Below are 22,607 nucleotides of genomic sequence, written 5' to 3'. Positions count from 1 at the left end.
ACTGTATATTCTACATTCTATATTAATTTTATATTTGATTTATTCTGTACTTTATTCAGTACAGCACTACTCTGCTTTTTGCACTTTTGTTCAGATACTAATATACATTTTGTTGTCTTGATACTTGTGATCTGGGCAATGACAATGAAAGTTTATTCTGCTGCTATTTTGAATTTATCAAGCAACCACAATTTTAATTATGCTTGGGAATTAAATGGCTTCTTGTGTTGCAAGTTGGTGATCATCCATACTTTGTTAGGGTTCCAGTCGACATGGAGAATGATCTGAGAACTGATGTAACATTTAGGTGTATAATGCTGATGTTATTTTAAAAATCTTACCACAAGGACGCCATTAGAGGGATATTCACAAGGGGCGTCCTCACTACAAAAAGACAAAAGTTATATATTTTTAACCAGCTCATTTTTAATCAAATGTTTTGATAGAGGACAATAAAGTAAAAACAGTAATATACAGTTACCTCTGAAGTAGCTCAAATACTATCAGAAGTGTGCCCTCTGTCTATAGAAAAGTTGACAAGAGAAAATCCATTAATCATAATCATTTGCTTAATGGACAATTTGTAACAGATCAGCCCTAAGTGCATCCTACAGAGCAAGTGTTGTTCTCTTGTTGCTTTACCTCTGGGTTTATAGGGAAGACCTTGGTCTCCTTCTTCCCTATTGTGAGACTTGTGACATCAAACAGAAGCTCGGCATACAGATGATCACGTGCCAAAGGGTCGTCATCATATAGCTTCATTTCTAAAATGTTCTGGGGAAACAGTAGAAAAGCTCACTGAGTCACAGAGCTTTTGACTTGTACTCTTCATAAATTAAATTAGCTATTGGCTGGCAATAATGAAACAAAAAAAAACACGTTATCAGAATATTTAAGTATTTGCTACACTAACTGAACTGGTTCTTTCCAGGGTGGACTGAACAACAGCAGTCGGTCAGACGCTCGTGTTTGATGTGATGCTAATATTGCGTAGACTCACTTTCACATGGGTGGGGACCCTGAAGGTAAACGTTTCATTCCACTCTGGGTTGGTATTGTTCGACACAGTTTTAGTACGGTAGTCTTTTGCCGTTGCCGTGGGGAGAGAGAGGATAACGTAGCAGTCAGATTCAGAGACTGTAACACAGAGACAGAAAAAGACAGGTCAGTTTCATATGAAATTTTTTTAAAATAAAACAGTAGAAAATGATTTTTAAAAGTGATGAAGTGTCAATACAAAACATGCACAGCACATATTATTACTTATAAAAGTGAAAGCCATACTTACAGTAATCTTTGCGGGGCAGTTTTTCTGCTCTCAGTATGGTGGTATTCAAGGTCAAATAGGAGATAGTTTCCTTCTGTTGAATAAGCCCCCAAAAAGCAATTAAGACAAGACTCAGAATACATTGAAGGTGTAACTACACTTCCATCATAATCAATTCAACTGGCATGTAAGTGGTGCTTATGTATCACAGAGATCCACTCTACAAACATACAAATAGGCGTCTTCTATTTCTATTTTTTACGTGAGATGTACGTGAAGTTTCCCTTTTACACAAAAATGGATCATGTGTCCATATTTTTGCACATTTACTATATAGTAATTTCCTACATCAGCATAACTAAATTATACAGCTGGCGCTGAAGTACTAATAGCCAATATTCAGTACACTGTTCACTCCTATCCACATGACTGACTGTTTACACCTGACACACACGATCCTGGATCCCCTGTCCTCTGTCACTCTTCCTCTACGTTCATTTATTGGCCGCTTGACCCCACCAGCTCCCCCTATGGGCTCAGCGATCCGCCATCTGCAGCAGCTGAGTTTCCCATACAGACGGTTACATCAGTGAGGCCACCACCCCGGTCCCTTTGTCACCACAGTGGAGTGAACTTTTCCAACCTCCGTTCATTCAGCCGTGCATCCAAAGAGGCAGGGAACTGCTTGAAGATTAAAATGGCCTTAGCTAATGTCAGATCACTGACCAACAAGACATTCATTTTAAATTACTTTTTTAACTCCCACGAGTTGGATGTTCTGTGTCTGACAGAAACCTGGCTTAAAGACGAACCCAGTGCCTTCTCAGAGCTTGTTCCTACTGACTGTGGATACATCAACTCTCCCAGGCTGACTGGTAGAGGTGAGCTTGCCACAGTCTTTAGAAGCAGTCTCTGTTGGCGCCAGGTTCAAATGGATTCATTCTCCAGCTTTGAGATTCAACTCTTTCAGTTTCCACGGTCCACCAGAACTTTATGTGCACTTGTCTATTGGCCTCCTAAACCTAATGGTGTTTCTATCCAGGAGTTCTCTGAATTTTTAGCTGAAATCTTCCCAAAATATGATAGTATAACATTTTTTGGTGATTTTAATATTCACGTGTGCTGTTCCTTTAAGCCAGTGGTGAATGACTTTTTAAACCTGATTGACTCTTTTAATCTTGAGCAGCTAGTCTCTGGTCCCACTCATGAAAATGGTCATACATTGGACCTTGTTTTATCTTTTGGTATTTCTGTAAACATCAGTGAAATTTGTGAACCAACGTTCTCGGACCACAAGCCTGTCATCTTTGAAGCGGTAACTGCTGGCTCAGACACTCCCCCACCTGTCCCTGTTCGCTGCTCTCGTTTTATCACCTCCAGCACCGCACAACGGTTTTTAAATGCTTTTAGAGACATGCCACTGTTTTTAACTAATGATACTACCCAATCACACTTTTCTCCAGAGGAGAAATTATAAAATTGAACTCCACCTGCTCTGCAATTCTTGATAGTGTCGCCCCCCTGAGGTCATACTGCCCCAAACTGAAGCCTCAACCCTGGTTAAATGAAGCCACTCGGGCGCTCAGGCAAAAGTGCAGGAGGGCTGAGAGAAAATGGAAGAAAGACAGGCTCCATGTGTCCTTTGAAATCTTAAGGAACTCACTCACAAACTAAACTCACTCACTAACTACCAGAATGCAGTTAAGTCAGCTAGAAATAGCTACTTCTCTGACTTAATTGCAAATCACTGCCCCAGGCCAACAATTCTCTTCAACACCATTAACTCTGTTATCAACCCCCCGATCCTGACGTGTTTAAGTATGTCTCCGACAAAGTGCGACACCTTTCTTAGGTTCTTCCGGGACAAAATCTCAAAACTTAAGTCTGGTGTTACATCCCACTACATTGATCCAAGTAATTCTCACTTCTTCTGCTGTGTTGGACCATTTTAAGCCTGTTTCCCTCCCAGCTCTCACTAAAATTGTTGATCAACTAAAAACTACAATGTGCCACTCTGACATCATCCCCTCGGGTCTCTTTAAGCAGGTTTTGTTGAAATTGGACCATAAATACTGTCAATTATAAATAGTTGTCTGTTTTCTGGTTCAGTCCCAGTCTATTTTAAACATGCAACAGTAATTCTTCTCATCAAGAAACCTAATCTGGAACCCTCTGACCCATCAAATTACGGACCAAAACCTTGCCTTTTCTGTCAAAGATCTTTGAGAAAGTTGTATTTCAACAGCTTCAATCTTTTATCAGCTTCAACGGCATCTGTGATGTTTTTCAATCTGGTTTTAGAACGTCTTACAGCACTGAATCTGACCTTTTAAAAGTTTTTAACGACCTTTTACTCATTGCTGATGCTGGAGATCCCGCCATTTTGCTTTTACTTGATCTCTCTGCTGCTTTTGACACTGTGGACCACGACATTTTAATCTCCCGCCTTGAGCACTCCGTCGGCATCCGAAGTACTGCCCTACAATGTTTTAAGTCCTACCTGACCGACAGATCATTCTCTGTCAACATGGGCAACTGCTCCTCTCAACTGGCCCCCCTGACCTGTGGGGTACCGCAGGGGTCCATTTTGGGTCCACTACTGTTCTCACTCTACATGCTGCCTCTTGGATCCATTTTCCAGAAACATAACATTTCTTATCACCTCTATGCCGACGACATTCAAATATACCTTCCCCTCAAATCTGGAACTGCCTCAATATATTCATTAATGTGCTGCCTGGCTGATGTCAAAAGCTGGCTCTCGCTACATTTTCTATGCCTCAATGAAGGTAAAACAGAGATCATGCTAATCAATCCCTTTCGCCTTTCAGCTGCTATACTGGACAGTCCTCCATTGTGTCTTGGCCCCATCGCAACCCACTGCAAATTCCATGTCAAAAATCTGGGTGTGATTTTGGACTCATCTTTTATATTGGACCTCCAAGTTGCGTCCTTGGTCAAAATCAGCTTCTTTCAGCTAAGACTTTTAGCTAAGGTCAAAGCCTTTCTATCCTCAAAAGACCTGGAGAAAGTTATTCATACTTTTATCACCTCTAGACTGGACTATTGTAATTCTTTGTATGCTGGAATCTGCAAAAAACTACTATCACGCCTTCAGTTGGTGCAGAACTCTGCAGCGAGACTTTTAACTGGTACACGCAGGCGTGAACACATTTCACCGATCTTAAAATCCCTTCATTGGCTACCTGTATTGCTGCCCCTAAGCTCTGAAACAACCTTCCCTTTTATATTAGGTTGTCATCCACCTTACCAATGTTTAAAAGCCGTTTAAAAACCAAATTATTTTTCCTGGCCTATCACCTTTGATCTTAACATGGCAGTTTTGTGTGATTTGTGTCAGTTTGTCTTGGTTTTAATGTCACTTAGTTATTAATCCAGTCTTTGATTGTATGACTTTCACTTTGGGCAACCTTTGTTGTATTTTAAAATGTGCTATACAAATACGTTTTGATTGATTGATTACAATAGGAAATTACTTATTGACTGGCAATCGTTTTGGCAATTTTGTCAGAGTTTCTAACAGCATTTATTTTGGCAGTACCAGCTGGCGGTTGCTTAGTAACTTTATCCCTAACAAAGCCTTCTTTAGTCTGCAGTGTAGTACTCGAGATTGGTCTTGGTCTCGTGACGAGGTTCTGCCTTGAAATTGATCGTATCTTGTCTTGACTCAGTATTTTAATTCAAGACCAGCAAAGACCAATACTGCAGTCCAGTGCTCCAGTAAATAGGATGGACTTTAGAAAACATTTGTTCTTCAATCAGAGGTTCCTGGCTCCGCTAGTCCATGTCGGTGTTTCCCTGGGGAAGGCACTGAACCCCAAATTGCCCTTGAAAGCTGTGCCATCGGTATCTGTGTGGTATGAAAGTTAGATAGTCCTGATGGGCAGGTGGCACCTTGCATGGTAGCCCCTGCTATCAGTGTATGAATGGGTGAATGATGACATGTAGTGTTAAAGCGCTTTGAGTGGTCGGAAGACTAGACAAGCGTGATACAAGTACAGTCCATTTACCATTTAATGGACAGCATGCAGCCAATCAGAATTGATTATTTACCCACACTTTAAGAGATTTTATTGCAGTATATACTGAATATGGATCTATGAACCTCTCACTGATCACCTTTTGGTGTTCAGATTGTCTTGTTTATTTCTGTTTTCATGGGGTGTGTATGTAGAGCCCTTACCATTGAGGAGGAACCTTCGCGGGGACTGACATATTTCTTCTCACTAAAAAAACAAACAAATGATTTCAAATTAATTTTAATATTTTAAATTATATTTTAAACTTAAATGACAAATTAAATACAATCAAACAAACTTTACCTTTCCAGGAGCGCAAAGGCAATCCAGAGTTTACCCTTTGAACAAAGAGGGCAGAAAAATATGTAGGTATATGATCATGGAAACAAAAAAGTGCTGCACTGCTGCTACCACAAAAGAAGGTAATGATAAATCATATCCAGGTATGAATCCATCAAACTTCTAAGTATTCAGGTATGCAGTCTGATTAATGTACTCTGTCTTTAGGTATAGTTTGTTGGTTAGGTGCCTTGCCCAAGGGCACCTAAATAATGGTGATGATGGAGGTCCCCCCTAGCAAACTGTGAAGCAACCAATAAACACTGCCAGTTGTGTTAACAAAAGCAGCAGTGATGTTGGGGTGGATGGGAGCTTAATAAGCCATGCACCCACCACCTTGTGCTCATGCTTTAAGACACAACAGATCCTTACGCACTAACCAGTGCAAAATGTATAACTTACTATACTCTGCAAGGTCATTCCACTTATGAGATGACATGTTCCAGAGATTCTATGTAGCTTTTGAAATGTGGAGCCGGTAGAGGTAAATTTAGTAGATTAATTCAATTTGAAACTCTTTACTGGGACTGGGGTGTTACTTTTCTGCAAGACCAGTGCAAGCAGGCCCTATTGGTTATTAATGTCCACACTCTTTTAAATCATACATGCTATACTGGAAGAGGGTGTGTCAAATCTATTAGAGGTATTTGTTCCTTTTTTCACCAAATTAGAAACGATGTGGAGATGTTTTAAACATGTTCTGTTCATCAACTAATTGATTAATTAGTTAATTGTTTCAGCTCAACAACCCTTTTAAAATCACTTTGCCTTCAGATTTACTTCAGATTGGTAATCCTGCACAGTCCTGTCTGTTTTTAAATTTTTCAAAGTTGCTTTGCTGTAGTCTGGCAGTCTTCCAATAAATCATAACTAGTTTAAGGTGTATCATCATGCAGATGGGGTTGCATGGTGGTGTGGTGGCTAGCACTGTAGCCTCACAGCAAGAGGGACCTGGGTTCGATCCCATCTGTGGGGAGTTTGCATGCTCTCCCCTGTGTCAGCGTGGGTTCTTCCACCCACAGTCCAAAGACATGCATTTAGCTTACATTACATTACAGTCATTTAGCAGACGCTTTTATCCAAAGCGACTTAGAATTCAGATTCTATCACACCGTAGGCACAGCTACGGGAGCAATGGTTGTCTGTCTGTGTGTGTTAGCCCCGTGATAGTCTGGCATGATCCAGACCCCCTGCCAACAGGATTAGCGGTTATCCTGTTAGATAATGGATGGGTGGATCATGCAAATGTCTAAAGTATGTTTGATACTTCTACCTCAGGGTCTATGATGAACTCCTTGGTTTCCTTCTTTCCCACAGCCAGACTGCTGACATCAAGCTTTAGGGAGGTCATCAGGTTGTCAAACTGTAGGGGGTTGTTATCATACAGGTTCACCTCGAGAGTGCCCTGGAAATATAACGGTATGGATTCACTAGGAAAGTTTGTCATGTGTGTCCTTGTAAAAACATTGTTTTATAAGGTTCAAGGTTTTTTTCTTAATATTTTATATTCATTCATATTATTAGTCAGTTAGTTAGTTATTTGGAGTTTTACATTAACTACATTAGGGGTCTAAGAGTAGAGTGTGAAAAACAAAAATTAAAACCCAAAAAATGTGTGATTGCTGATTTAACTGACTTAAATTTCTGTCCACACTGACAGAAATAGGAATGAGGAAGTGTTGCATGCGCATGTTTTGTGAGTAGTAGGCAGTTAAAGCCCTAGAAAAAGCTAGTAAGTGGACTTACAACTTGTTTGAAATCTATTCAAATTGCCAGATATATCACATATATCACTCTTCAACGTTTGAGTGAAGACGAATCCAGAAAGTCGTCAAGCTATTTGAGCTGTCAGCTAATGCTAATTAGCAGCTAAGCTAAAGCTAAATAGCAGCAAGATGCCTCCCTTCTCCACAGACGACTACCACAAACTCTTGCACAAGATTGCAGTCTTGGAAACAAAACTCCACCGACTAGAAGTAAACGTGGAGGTAAATGGACTGTGTGGGAATGATACCACTTTACCATGGACACTAAACATTGGACAAATGCAAGCTAAGACACAGCTAACTAGCACCACCAGGCCTACCAAGAAACAGGAGGAGAGAGCAGATAATGAATCTTCAAATGGTAGTCCTCCCTGGAACTCTCTCGGTACAAAGCCGAAGAGGAAATCATACCCTCAGGATGTGGGAGGACGACTAACAGGCATAGCCCAGCGCCCTGAGATTGGTGATGCGACTGGCTGGCCTGCACTACCACACAGGCAGAACTCCTCCTCAACCCCTGCACTCAGCCGGACAAAGCCAAGGACAGCTAAGAAAAGTAAAACCAGAAAAAAAACTGTATAAGCAGCTATCTTCTCAAAGCAGGCTAAGAACTGAGAGTAAATGTGAAAGTAAAAGGCAGCAGCGAAAGCTAATGACTGGGCCTGAGACTCTGATTGTTGGTGACAAGATGTCAGAACGATGTGCAGCAAGAATACCAAAATACTCTGCTTTCCGAAAGATATGGTCTCTAACATGAGAGACAAAATCCTGGACATGGTGGCTGACCATCCCACGGTGAAAAACATCATCGTGCATATAGGAAGCTGTGATATTGTGAAACAACAGTCTGAAATAAGTTCTGAAGCGAGACTTTATCGATCTGTTAAACACAGTCAGCTCTGTCAAGGCTGAGGTGTTTATCAGTGGCCCTCTTCCACCAGTCAGAGGAGATGAAGGATTCAGCAGGCTGTTTGCACTGAACAAATGGCTGTCAACTGCATGTACTGACCATTCAGTACATTTTATCAACAATTTCTACCTTTTCTGGGAGTGCAGACATCTTTTTAAGGTACATGGAGTTTGCCTGAACAAGTCAGGGGTAAAACTGTTTACCTCTAACCTATTTTTCTTCCTGCGTCACCCGTCTGTTCCTACTGCCAAGGACAAGAGACAAGAGGAGTCAAAACAAGAGATAACCACACTGCATCGCCGTAGAGACCTTACGGGAAGGATTCCCCCACCTAACAACAGCCAAGAGGAGGAGTCTCCAACCTCATCATCAGGGACCGCCTCTGATCACCCACTTTCTCCCCCCTTCTGAGAGGAGGAGTCTTTACCTCCCTCACCAGCACCTACTTACACCCCCCAGACTCCATCCAGGTCCCCCTCCTCTCTACTCACACTCTCCCCATCCTCCCCCCACCTGGAGTTCACTGACCACATGAAAGATTTGGTCATTGCTGGAACCAAACTCACTCCTCGCCACACTCCTCGACGTACAGTTCCACCTCCGCATCCAGCCCCACCCCCGCCACTGGCTCGAAGTCCACAGCCAGTTTTGACACAGTCGGCGAAGTTAAAGTGCCCTGGCCGTCCCCTACCTCCACAACCATCCTCTGTCTCCCCTACCTGATAAAGGCAATGATTGATATCTTCTGGGTCCAGGCTACAAGGCTAATGGCACCAATGATTCTCTCCAGGAAAAGTCTGGGCCCTGTATGCAGCGAGCCTTCTCAATCCCTGTCCTAATAGTTTATAGAAAAAGAAAGATGAGGCTGCGAATAAACTAAAGTCTCAGTATTACTGGATCTCAGTGCTGCATTCGACACGGTCGACCATGACATACTACGAGAAAGACTAAAAATCTGGGTGGGACTCTCTGGCACAGCACTTAACTGGTTTGAATCCTACTTGAAGGACCGAGAATACTTTGTGTCTGTAGCTAATTACACATCAGAGCTGACTAAAATGACATGTGGTGTTCCCCAAGGTTCAATACTGGGGCCTCTTCTGTTTGTTAGGCTGGCACGCAGCGGCCGGACTTCGGAAGCAGGAGGACGGACACAGAGAGTACGTGTAAACCAACCAGGTGTTTATTTCACCGACAAAAACAAACAAATACATGGCATAACTCTTTCAGGGCCACGGGCAGCATGTGGTCCTGGCAGCGACAGCACTAGATGTAATTATGGCAGCCTTATATAGTCTGCCACTAACGAGGACCTCCACATCACTGTAAGATAGGTGACTCTGCCCCTTACTCTACAACACAATCCCCTAATCTAGAACAAATACATTAAAATAGATGCCTAACATTCTAAGGTCAATTATCTATATGATCTCTATGGTGGTAAGACATCACCATAGAGATCATATCCGGCCCGAATAGAGGATACAATTTTCTTACCACCCCTCTAGTAATTACCATATGGTACCTTCCCGGAACTATAAAATGGTGCTCTTGTACCCTGGGGACTCTTTTAGGATGAACACCCTGGAGAGGAGACACAGCAGAGGTAAGTGCTTTGAACATGCAGGTTATTTGACAGCACTATTAATATATTCAATCATTTTAGTTAACGATAACCAAACCACTAATATGTTTGTGTCTACAGGCCCGACCTTCAATAATCACTCCTGAGACCATATCAGAACTGTACAATAAACTTTCAACTCTCAGTGTGTGCGAGTCTCTTATTGTCTCCAACAGTCCACAAATGCCTGCAATGGAGAGGGTCCTTGTCACACTGTTCAACATCTACATGCTTCCACTAGCTCAGATTATGGAAAACAACAAAGTGTGTTATCATAATTATGCAGACGACACAAATATCTACATAACTATATCACCAGGGGACTATAATCCCATACAAGGGCTGGGTAATGCATTGAACAAATCAACAACTGGATGTGCCAGAATTTTCTTCAATTAAACAAAGATAAAATGGAAGTAATTGTTTTTGGTACCAAGGACGAACGATTGAAAGTCAGCGCTCGGCTTCAATCACTGATGTTAAAAACCACAAACCAAGCGAGAAATCTAGGTGTAGTTATGGATCCAGACCTCAACCTGAACAGCCACATCAAGACAATTACAAAATCAGCCTACTATCAATTCACTAAACAATAACGGGGCTTTTTTGGGTCGCTTAACTTACAAAAAAATACAAAAAAGAAACTAATTCTCAAAGCACCCACAAAGGTTGAAATCCACCTTTAAAAATACCACAGTCTCAATTCTCCTGTGCTAATTCTAAGTATTTGAATGAGATGATATGCAGATATTTGATGCTTTTTTGGCGCTTAGTTGGCTCTTTTCTATGCGAATGCGTTTTTTTTGCAAAAAACAGTCCAATTCATAACGATCAGCGTGTTATATGGTGTGCCAGTGAAACTCAGTAAATCAGTAAAGTAAAGCTCCCCTACATTTCATTTTGAAAATGCAGGAAAATAATGAGAAAAAAATGAATGAAAATTAAGGTTTTTATATAAACAAATATAGATATTGTTTTCTTCCTTCTCCCTCAGCGACAAATTGCGCACAGCTGCAAAACTTTGTGTCACAGAAAGTGTGACCCGGCCGCCATGGGAAAAACTTACTTATTTTACAGCTAAACAGTTCACTGAAACATGTTCTGATAACATTTGAAGCAAGACACAGAATCTGGATTAATAAGTGCTTCCTAGTTTGACAGTTTGATCGGAATTCACAAGCATTGATTGACACGTTGGAGTCATCTTGGATCTGATTGGTTGTTTTAGGAGCAATAAAAGGAGGTAGAGGGAATCTTATGTTCTGTCAGTCTAAGAAAATGTGTTAAAATTAGTGCTGGGCAAGTTAACGCGTTAACGCATTAATTCATTAACGCCGACAATTAGTTTATCGCACGTTAACGCAGTTTTTTATTAATTTTTTATTATTTTGAAAGTCCGTTGCTCACTGGCTCTGAATACACATACAGACAAACCATGGGTCACAGGAGGGGTGGGATGTTGATCAGGATTGGCTTGGGATGGGCGTCATCACGCGTCTCAACCAATGAGAGCATTTGGGGTGGGCCTAAGAATGCTGCAGCGCTCACATGAACCGGGAACTCTTACATGGACATTTTCATTATAAATCTCTTCCAGACGGCGGAGTTGATAGAACCAAAGTTATTTGTATCCACTGCAAAGGCATATTGTCTTATCACCGGAGTACTTCGTGTCTGAAGTATCACTTAAATGCAATACACATCGTTGATGCCAGCAAATCACCCACCCTTACAAACAGTGGAGGAAGTCTTCGGCAGATGACGTTGGCTGCAGCGTGTGGGAGAAGTATAGATAAACAAAAGCAAGACAAGCTAACAAATGCCACAGCGAAGTGGATACAAACTGCAGCCGATTAGTATTGTGGAAGATGTCGGTCTGAGGAACGTTCTCAAGGTGCGTTCGCGTCGTGTTTGGTGTGAACGCAACTTTAGGATCTCAACGAATGACGGCACGTGTGAGCCTCAAGACGCACCATCACAAGAAGAATACACCAGTTGTATGAGAAGGAGAGGACTACAAAAGCGACGGCGTTACAACATGCAGCAGCTGTTGCTCTCACTGGAGACTACTGGACATCTCTGGGTAACCATCATCACCTCAGAATTACATTGATGAACAGTAGAGCTGCATTCACATTGTAGAAAGATCGTAGAAAAGTATGAAAGCACAAAAGTATAGCTATTATAACCTGTAACCCTTTCAGTTAAAAGTATAACCATCACAACATATAGCTTGTTTACACTTTTTATAACCATCATAATATAACTTGTTTTATTTTATGATAGACGTGATTAACCATATAAACTGCATAGATGCCTTATATAAAATAGTCACTCCAAACTTTTAGAATCCTTACTCTTCTGAACAGGATCAAACTAGTTACAACCAGTACATTCTGTGTCCGCTCTAGAGAGAGGACTCATGTGTGAGTGACACATGAAATGAAGGAGGTGCCAGCCTTAGATCAGCATAAAGAGCAGCAGAAACCTGTGAGATTTGGGCTTCTCCCCCAACTAGAGAATGGGATAGACTTCTTACCCACTCTAAAGGGAACGGAAGACCCCTCAGAGATGGCTAAAATAAGACCCTTTTAGTTACCCAAAATAAGACCCTTTTATTTACCCAAAATAAGACCCTTTTGCTATCAGAGGACAGCATAAAAAGGAAAGTTAGACCCCCCAAAAAGTAGGAATGTCAGAGAGCTGACTGAAAGCCTGCACTGACAGGAGAACAGCAGAGCAGAGAACTTATTAAAATAGGAGTGTTAGAATTAGTTCTTGTAGCCACTGTAACTGTTTCATTGAATTGAAATTGTTTAATGTGATTGTTGTGTGAAAAACTTAAATAAAAACACAGCCTTACATTTTGTAAGTGTCTGAAGCAAAACAAAGTACTCTGGTCCTTTAAAACAATTTAACCCTCTTCCCCTGTTCGTTAATGGTGCGATAAGATGTGACGACTGAAACATGCAGAGGAGCTTAAGGTAAGTTCCCTGGGTGAAGACTTGGCAGTGTTAGTCATAAAATGGTGAGAATGTTCACAATAGGCAATAGTAAAGTATAGACGATGTACATAACTAGTACATACAGGGTGTTAGGGTTACATCCCACTGAGAGCGCCGAAGACATTAGCCGTAAAAGACTTTCAAGAAGACAATTAATTCCGAAATCCTAACTATTTAGCTACGGGGTGAGATAAAAGGCCGAAGGTATTGTTCCGACACCTCAAAGAGGAACGCATATCCTCGCAGGTGGGACAGCCGACGGAGTAACCATCGTGTGAGGTGCGAAAAACTTCCCCGCCTACAAAACGGGGCAGGAGCCGCTCATGCTACAACATGCTCTGACTGTCATGAAAACAGAAGACAGACATTTTGCTGAAATGTTGCAATGGTAAAATATGTATTAGCATCATGGAAAGTTTTTAAAGAACATAGTGTGACATCTTGGTATAATGGAGAAGTAAAACAGGCCCTGCAAGACACAGGTCAGCACCTAAAGACCCGTTTTCTTAACTGAAGACATGTTCACATAATGTCTCTTGGAAGGGTCGTTTGAAACAGGAACAGCTTCTCGGAAGGGTAGTTTAAAACAGGAACATAGAAACCACAACCGACTCACAGTTGAGCTACCTGCATGAACCAGATAAGACCAGACTAGACACTTCCTGCATGGGAGTCATGTGGGAAGGAGGCCTCTGTAGGTATAAAAGGATGTTGAATGTTGTATGTTGTATCTCGTTGAAGCTCACACCACAGACAGCTGAATGAGTATCTGTGGTGCACTCTTCCCTTGCAAGCAAATGAATGGACAAAGACAACTTTGAATCTTTTGAAGACTTTGTTATTGATTTGTGAACAACTCTCTCTTCTCCCCATTAACATAGAAATCTTCCATCACAACGTGCTGAAACATTGTATTCATGTTGCACAGCAGTGGAACGTGTCACATAAAGTCAGCACACTGAGCACAGATAGTGCAAGACATATAACCGCTACTGTGTAAAGAGAATACTGCTGTTACAAAGAACCTTATTTGTTTAAAGTGTTTGCAAACCAAATGTTATTGCCCTTTTGTTCATATAGCAGTACTTTTAAAATAAAAGTGCGCAATACACCACTTTTGATTTCATTATTGAACTTTGCGTATAACAATGCGATTACTCGCAAATAAATCATGCGATTAATCGCAAATAAATCATGCGATTAATCGCGATTAAAAATTGTAATCGTTGCCCAGCACTAGATAAAATGTATTTTTACTATAAGTACCAACTGCAGCTTTAATCAGGGTACTACAAAAAAAGTTAAATCATAAGGGGGTTCAAAGGGAAACAGAGAGGGTTCTACCAACAGAGTTCCTGATATTATTCTCAAAATGGTCACAAATGTGTTTTACATGATCTACAAAAAACAAATAAAATTTACAAATGTAGTTAGTCCATAATCCACAAACATGTTCTAATCCTCTCACAAGTACCAAGCAATTTGAACACTTGTAAAGCAGTTTTACAAATGCACACATCTCAACCTAAATACATATTAACAATTCATATACAGATTTTTAACCTTAACCTACTAATTTCACAGATGTGATCATTTGTGTGTTCGAAAAGCTTCCTGTGCATAGAAATGCCTAAAAATATTTGTGACATTCTGTTGTATTTATTGACAGACAGTTAAATGTGTGCGCATGGATCGCCTGATAGCACAGAGCAGATTACATCACGAGTTTGAGACTATTTTCACGTTTTTCAGCTCCGCACAAAATGGAAGATCTGGTCTTTCAGTGAGATCCTGTGTCATTTCAAACTGGCAAAGATGTTTTTCTAAATAGACAGAACAGCTCTCAGCCCTCCATTAGAACACATACATTTACCAACTCTATACTCTGTAAACTATACTGACTCGCTGTGCACAAGTCTCCAGTCTCCTCTGCTCCTTTGCCAGAAAAACAGAATGAGCTGGGCAGTACACTGGCAGAGGACACTGGCAGTCCTCTGGAGCATACGGAACTGTGATAAAAAAAAGTGGATTTAATGATGAAATAGTGAAAAAAGAAACCCCTCGGGCCTGTCTACTTCTTAGCGCCTGTTTACATGATAGCTAGGCTAACACGCTAATCTCTCCAACCACAGTATCTTATATTTACATCTATAGGCTACTGTATAGAGTATATAGTTGGTAAATGTATTTGCTCTAATCAAGAGGTGACGAGCTATTCTGTCTGTTCAGAAAAAAAACGTGTTTCCCTCTTTGAAATAACCCAGGATTTGACCTAAAACCCAGATGTCCCAGTTTTCCATCAGCACATAAATGCAGCATGGACTGGTGGATCTGGAGAACGTGAAAATAGTCTGACAACTCGAGACAAAAATGGAACCTGATCCGTGCGTATCTGGCGATTCATGCGTACACATTTAATGATCTATAAACAAATACAATAGAAGGTCACAAATATTTTGGACATTTGCATACACAGGAAGCTTTTCGAAGGTGAACATGATCAGATCTGTTAAGTTAAAATTAAAAATCTGTATAAATAATATTTATATTCATTCAGGTTGTGATGTGTGCATTTTAAAAACTGTTTCACATGATTTCACATCAATTTGCTGAGCATTGTGTGTAGATTAGAACACACATTTATTAATACCCAACATTACGCACAAGTTCTACACATTTGTAAATCTTATTTTTCATTTGTAGATCCTGTAATACAAATATGTGTGACCACTCAAAAGAATCCTTCATAAAATGTTTCCAGAATAACTAACGTCGTAGTAACAAAAAACACATTTAACTCCTTAAATAGTCATTAGTGTGGTACATGTGCTAGCAGCCTACTGTACTGGTCTTACCTTGAGATCGTCATTGACCTTGAAAGTAAAAGTTTCATTCCACTCTGGGTCTTTGAAGTTTGCCACAATTTTTGTCCTGCAGACTCTTGTAGATGTTGAGGGGAGACACACAGTAACATAGCAGTCTGATTCCGACCCTGGTGTTTGAAATCAGGAGAAGGATTATTATACAGGGTTCATGCAACAAGCGTAGGTCATATAATATTTGCCCTGCTTATAACTAACCTAAGTATTTGTAAATAAAGTCATTAATATGGACAGCATGCTGGCAGCCCATATAATGATCTTTATTGTTGTTGTCATCTGGGTCACTAAATAGCACTGAATGTTGGTGTTAAAGGTTTTGTTGGAAAAACATGATGTCATGCACTTTCATCACCTGGTGGTGAAACCAAATCCAAACAGTCCTGATGAAGCAAATTAGCTCAGTTTTACTTTATTTTTTCCTTCAACTTAACTTCAGTTTTCATATTGGATATTTGATATTGGTCATTAATATTGTCACGTGCGGCTGCCCTCCGCACGTTCTAAAATATTTTTTTAAAGAGATAAACCTATACAGGTGGTCAACTATTTTATTATTCTTGACTGCAAAACATGGATCTTCATTTCTTCTCTTGATTTTAATTTAATTCACACTCTACTCCCTATACCTTGGTTTTAGTATAGTATAGTGCTCGGATAGCAATTGGTTAAAAAGGATCATTTTTATATCCCTGCTCTGAGATCCACAGGTTTAAATCTCTTTCAAACTGTCCCCAGGTCTCCTACATACTGTGTGTGTGTGTGTGTGTGTGGTGAATGCCAAGGGAAGGAATTTGAAGCAGCCGCGTGTAGCAACAAGTCTCTGTGTTATCAGCCCCTTACACAACTTATAGCCAAAACAAATGAAAAACTAGACTGGGACATCCCTACCTCTACTACTGAGAGGGCTCTCTCTTTTAGCAAAGTAAAACATTAAAAGGACACTTCAAACAAGATTTAGGACCCTTCTGATTCTTTGGTTTTTGTGTCAAGTGAAAAAGTGACATCATCATAAGCAACAAGATTTTATCACACCATAAAGTGTGCAAGTCACAAAATGTTCATTAAAATCAAACAGATACGTACAATAATCTGTGGAGAGGGCGTTCTCTGCTCGCAGTATGGTGACATTCAGTGTCCAACGGCTCTTCTGTTAAATAAAGCAAAACATGAAATCATGAGGCCATAAAACATATTCAAGAAAACACAAAATGTGGAATTCTCATTCAAAGGGTGCGTGTGGCTAAAACAGCATTAGTTCATCAACATGTAATGTACCCGTTTTGTTTTGTTATTCAGATTTTATTCATTTTACCATGTTATGCATGTATTTGTTTTTACTTTATTCGTTGTCATATGCCAGAAAATGTTCAATGCATTTGTTGCTTTTCTAACGTGACCAGACTTGACACCTGAGTCTGTTTGATTCCTCTGTATCTGACAGCATGATTACATGTTATTAATTCATCATCAGGGGGTGTCATATATGAACAAGTTCTGTCTTCTCACCGTAACAATATTACACAACTACATTTGCAGTAAAAAGGAATTGCAGCTTTCAATGTTGTTGAGATTCATTAGACTTCAAATAACACGCTTGTCAAGCAGCATTGCTTCACAAATATCAACTGCTTTGAGCTGCATTGCTGCATTATAAAGTAGAATGCGTCCAGTTGTTTCACATTTAAAACTCTGGGATGACCTCATCCTTGCCTGGGTCTTTCTAAATGTCACTCTTTAGCAAGGTGCAATAAGACAAAGGTGAGAGCAAAATTAACTATTCAGAAAACTTGGACCATCGCCAAAATTATGAGCACAGGCTCAGATTTTAAGATGTGGTATCTGAATAAGTGAACAAAATGTAACTTTGCAGTCCAGCACAGTTTCCCAAACTATCAGGAATATTTACATTTGATGACATTTTTCAGCCACATGATACAGCATGGTGTTGATTTTAATATTTTAATTCACTAGAGATTTTAAATAATTTTGAGAATAAAAGATGTGTTTATTGCCTTTATCTCTTAATGCTAACAAATGCACAATTGCTACAATAACCAAAATATTTACAGTAAAAATCACTTCTGCGGGCTAAATGAATATATTGCCTTGGAATAATACAGAAACATAATGCAGAAAAATACAATAACAGCACCACAAACTAATTGTTAAATATAAAGCAAACTGTACAACCATATAGCAGAATTATGATGTTTTTTCTTTTGTACTCACCATTATGAATGTCAGACAGAGAGTCACAGAGAGTTGCAAGAAAGCAGCTGTACTGCAGTCTCGATAAGTAGGCTGGCTACTCTTCTCTTCTCTTCTTCTTCTAGTTTTACGGTGGTTGGTAAGTAGACTACTTCTTCTTCTTTAAATTCCAATGGCGGATCGCAACCAACTTGCATAGGTGCATGCCGCCACCTACTGTACCGGAGTGTGCATTTTCAGGGTAAACTTTTCTTCACTGTTCTGATAATAAAATAAAATAATATATATATATATATATATATATATATATATTAATAACTAAATAAATAAACCTAAACAACACCTACTAACAACTAAATCCTACGGTCTAATCCCATTTCTTTAAGAAATCGCAACAGTGCCCTGCAGCACTCGCGCCATTCTTCATCCGCTGCCAGAACTCCCTCCAAACTCCACTTCCGTCCTAACTGACACGTTTTTTGCTTCAAGATGTACCTGTCTGAATTGTATCTTTGACATTTCAGGATAACATGCTCCACGTCTTCAGTAACATTACAAATAGTGCACTTATCGGAGTCTTTTTTTGCCATTAAATACAGAGTTGAGTTAAGTCCTGTATGTCCGAATCTTAACCTTGATATTATGACCTCCTCTCTTCTATACTTCCCTTTGTATGTCTTCACATTTATGGATTTCTGAATGTTATAATAATGTCTTCCCTTGTTGTCGTTGTCCCACTTCTTCTGCCATAACTCCCGTCCTGCCTCTCTTATTAATGCTTTAGCTTCCCCCTTTCCAAAAGGAATATTCAATATATCCTCTTCTTTTAGTGTTAGTGCTCTCTTTGCAATCATATCTGCTCTCTCATTGCCCTCCACACCTACATGAGCAGGAACCCAGCAAAATTGAACATTTATTCCCAGTCTTTGAAGTCTCAACATTATCATAATTTCGGCTGTAAAGACAGACAGTCTGTCATTAATTTGTTTGCATATTGTCACCCTAAATTCTGGTATGATTACCCCTGATCCTATGTGTCCATTCCCGTTATCTTTAGATCCATTTGTATAAATCTGCAGATAGTTATAATAATTATTATTGATGTATACTTGAGTCTGATGTCCAATGTCATACAAGTTTCTTTCCATCCATTTTTTCCTCTCTTCTATGAGTATTAAATCCACATTGTGAACTGGTAGTATCCAAGGAGGAACATTTCCCCACATTACATTGGGACCATACTCTAACCCAGTTAAACCGTATTCTTTGGCTATTGCACTGATTGTCCAACCAAACCCTTTGCCTTTACTTTGGGTGTATTCCCAGCATTCATACAGCACATTTGTTGCGGGAAGTTCCTCTGCAGATCCCTTTAACTTCACCCAATATGCCAGAACTAGTTTTGATCGTCTTAAGCTTAATGGCAGTTCGTCAGCCTCCACCAGAAGTGCGTTGTTTGGGGTGGATTTAATTGCACCCATACTAAGTCTTAGAGCTCTGAACTGAATTCTATCTAATGTTTGTAATGTACTCTTGGCAGCTGCTCCATACACCATACATCCATAATCTATACATGCTCGTATAATAGCCCTATAGATATCCATTAGTGACCGTTTATCTGCTCCCCATTCATGTCCAGAAACTGCTCTCATAACATTGAGCACCTTTTTACATTTAGTTTCAATATGCTTAATATGAGTTCTCCACAAACATTTTTCATCAAACCCTAAGCCTAAATATTGCAAGACTTAGCAACAGACATCTTAAACCTCCAGTCATACGACCACTTTTCAACATTGGTTATAGCCTTTTGAATTCTACTGATCACATGTCTAATATTTTTTCCCCTTTTCCATATTGCTCCATCATCAGCATATAGCAAGGAGCCAATATCTCTGTCAATGTCCATAAAGACGTCATTTATCATAATATTAAATAATATAGGGCTAATAACACTACCTTGAGGGATCCCATTTACTATAGTGAATTCTTCTGACACGGCATCTCCAACTTTTACCTTGAATGATCGACTAGAAAAGAAATCCAATATCCAGTTATACATCCTTCCACCAATACCTATTTTATACATTTTAATCAACAGGCCCTCTCTCCACATGGAGTCATATGCTTTCTCTATATCAAAATAGACTATAGCCATAATCTCCTTCATACTTATTGCTTTCTCTGCCTCGTTGCTAACTTTTATCAATGCGCCAAGTGTCGATCTACCTTTATGAAAGCCATTCTGAGATTTATTTAGCAAGCCCCTTTGTTCTATAAAATAAGTTAATCTTCTCATGATTATCTTTTCCATCCACTTGCACAAATGAGATGTCAGTGCTATTGGTCTGTAATTGCCAGCATTAGCTAGGTCTTTACCAGGTTTACCAAAAGGTAGAATCAAAGCACTCTTCCAGCTGCTTGGCATTACACCTTCCCTCCAAATCATATTAAACAATTTACGAATAATTTCTAGGCTTCTTCTGGTAATTGTCTCAACATAGCGTAGCATATTTGGTCTTGACCTGGAGCAGTATACCCACTTCCCTCCAACGCTGTTTTCAGCTCCTGTATTGAAAACTCCACATCAAGAGGTGTTCCTTCATTGACCATTTTCTTTTTAACTTCTGTATGTGCTGCTAAAATGTCTTCTTTTCTCTGTCTGTGCCTCTCATGTAAATGACTTCCGCTATGAACATTTGCAAACTTCTTCCCCAATAACGCAGCTTTCTCCTCATTTGTAATTGCCCGATATTCTCTGTCTATCAAAACTGGGATTTTAATTGATTTTCTTTTCCCTCTTTTTGATCATCGCCCAAACATCACGTAACTCTATTTCTCTTCCAATAGCTGAACAGAATTGCCTCCATGCATTCCTCTTTGATGACTTAATAACTTTCCGTACTACCGCTCTCTTTCTTTGATAATCGATCAAAAGGCTTCTTAACTTTCTGAAGGCACGATTTCTTTCTTTAATGGCATTTTTACATTCATCATTCCACCATGGAACCATTTTCTTTTCCCCATTCACCTTACTCTTAGGAATGCATATTGATGCAGCACCAATAATCATAGAGGTCACTACTCTCGAACAACTGTCCACATCACCCTCAATAGATATTTCTTCACATGACTTCCTACAACATTCTTTAAATGTTCCCCAGTTAGCTTTAGAAAAACACAATCTTTCTATTATATTACCCTTCTGAATAAAGATACTACAGTTTAATGAGCACCATATAGGAAAGTGATCACTCCCTATATTAGATTCATTCATTGTATTCCATCCACACAAATTACTCATATTTCCTGAGACTAATGTAAGATCTAAGCAGGATACTGAATTTCGAGTAACATCTACCCTGGTACCGCTTCCATCATTAAGACAAATGAATGATCTCTCCTCTATAAATTCTTCACATACCCCTCCGTTGGTATCAGTGAACTCACTTCCCCATAATGTATTGTGAGCATTAAAATCTCCACACCAAATTTCTCTTTTTCCAATATTTCCTGATATCTCGTGAAACATTTCCATAGATGGCTTTTTACAAGGATTATAGAAGTTCACAAACTTGATATCTCCTCTTGGACTACATACTTCTATCATAATACATTCATACTGTTCTGGAACATTAATCTTTCTATGGTAAGCAGTGGCGGCTGGCCAATAGAGGGCCATGGGGCCTGGCCCCACCTTGAGCCACACAAAAAAAAAAAAGGAAATTATTTTTTATAATAATAATGAATTATACAAATTGCCAATATTTGTGTTTTTGAACTGTGGAATGTACCCAGTAATATGTGTAAAATGTGATATCTGCGCAAAATATATGCTTTTCCTGCTCGTCCTCTCCGCCTGTGTGCTCGTCTGCTCGTCCTCTCCGCCTGTGTGCTCGTCTGCTCGTGCTCTCCGCCTGTGTGCATGACACGTCTCAGAACGCGCAGCTAGGGGGGCCAAATCGTTTTGGCCCAAAAGAGGCGGGTCTATGAAGCAGTTTAGTCAATTGCTGATTAAAGATATAAATGAGTGACATACAATTTAGCCAAAACGATTTTGCCCCCCTAGCTGCGCGTTCTCGTCAGGGCTAGTCTCGAGAAGCGCCATTTTAACAACATGACAATGGCGAGTGCCAGCACTAGCGCTACTCTTCCAAGTGTTGGGAACGTAGAGGAGCGTGTTTGGGTTATCAGCATCTAAGAAACTAAATTCTTGACATCAATAGAATTATTAATGTCAGTAACAATTATTAATGATTATTAATAATAACGGGGCACCACCCTGCGAACAGGGACCAATAACCAAACAATAAAACTAAGTCTCATAATTAGCGTTCACTCATAATGTCAATAGTCTGAGTACTATTACACATTCAGAGTGAAAGTGAAGGTTTAAGTTCGAGCACAGGCCACTACATCCAGTTATTATTACACACATATGCACAAGTAATCACAGACCACTGCTCTTTAAAATATAACAGAGTTTATTAAATAAAATAATTAATAATCAAATCAAGTACTATCAAAATCAACAAACACTATCATACAATTATATGTCTAATACCT

The 22,607-nt window shown here is 39.8% G+C and overlaps 1 protein-coding gene and 1 long non-coding RNA gene across 2 annotated transcripts; both read right to left on the bottom strand.

The window, feature by feature from the left end:
- Nucleotides 1-481: 481 nt before the first annotated feature.
- On the bottom strand, nucleotides 482-1,081 carry LOC142932931 (uncharacterized). The gene is made up of 3 exons (XR_012947543.1): nucleotides 1,001-1,081; nucleotides 643-774; nucleotides 482-522 (listed from the first exon to the last, which is right to left on the bottom strand). It is a non-coding gene; the product is annotated as an uncharacterized LOC142932931 (long non-coding RNA).
- Nucleotides 1,082-5,065: 3,984 nt separating this feature from the next.
- Nucleotides 5,066-20,654, bottom strand: LOC142933128 (cytosolic phospholipase A2 zeta-like). Its single transcript, XM_076077276.1, has 6 exons — nucleotides 20,585-20,654; nucleotides 15,807-15,943; nucleotides 6,920-7,051; nucleotides 5,611-5,645; nucleotides 5,472-5,514; nucleotides 5,066-5,086 (listed from the first exon to the last, which is right to left on the bottom strand). The coding sequence occupies exons 1-6, from the start codon at nucleotides 20,652-20,654 to the stop codon at nucleotides 5,066-5,068; spliced, it is 438 nt and encodes a 145-aa protein (XP_075933391.1).
- Nucleotides 20,655-22,607: the final 1,953 nt, after the last annotated feature.

Source organism: Anarhichas minor, unplaced genomic scaffold (assembly GCF_050575085.1).
Source record: "Anarhichas minor isolate MPS153535 unplaced genomic scaffold, ASM5057508v1 ptg000058l, whole genome shotgun sequence".
In the NCBI taxonomy this organism is placed as follows: Eukaryota; Metazoa; Chordata; class Actinopteri; order Perciformes; family Anarhichadidae; genus Anarhichas; species Anarhichas minor.
This window is presented reverse-complemented; position numbering and strand designations above follow the sequence as displayed.

Coding starts and splice junctions, on each gene's coding strand:
- LOC142933128 (XM_076077276.1), bottom strand. CDS start 20,654: ATGGTCAATGAAGGAACACCTCTTGATGTGGAGTTTTCAATACAGGAG. Junction 7,052..15,806: donor AGGTCAATGACGATCTCAAG/GTAAGACCAGTA, acceptor TTATATTTCCAG/GGCACTCTCGAGGTGAACCT. Junction 5,515..5,610: donor GCCTTTGCGCTCCTGGAAAG/GTAAAGTTTGTT, acceptor TTGTTTTTTTAG/TGAGAAGAAATATGTCAGTC.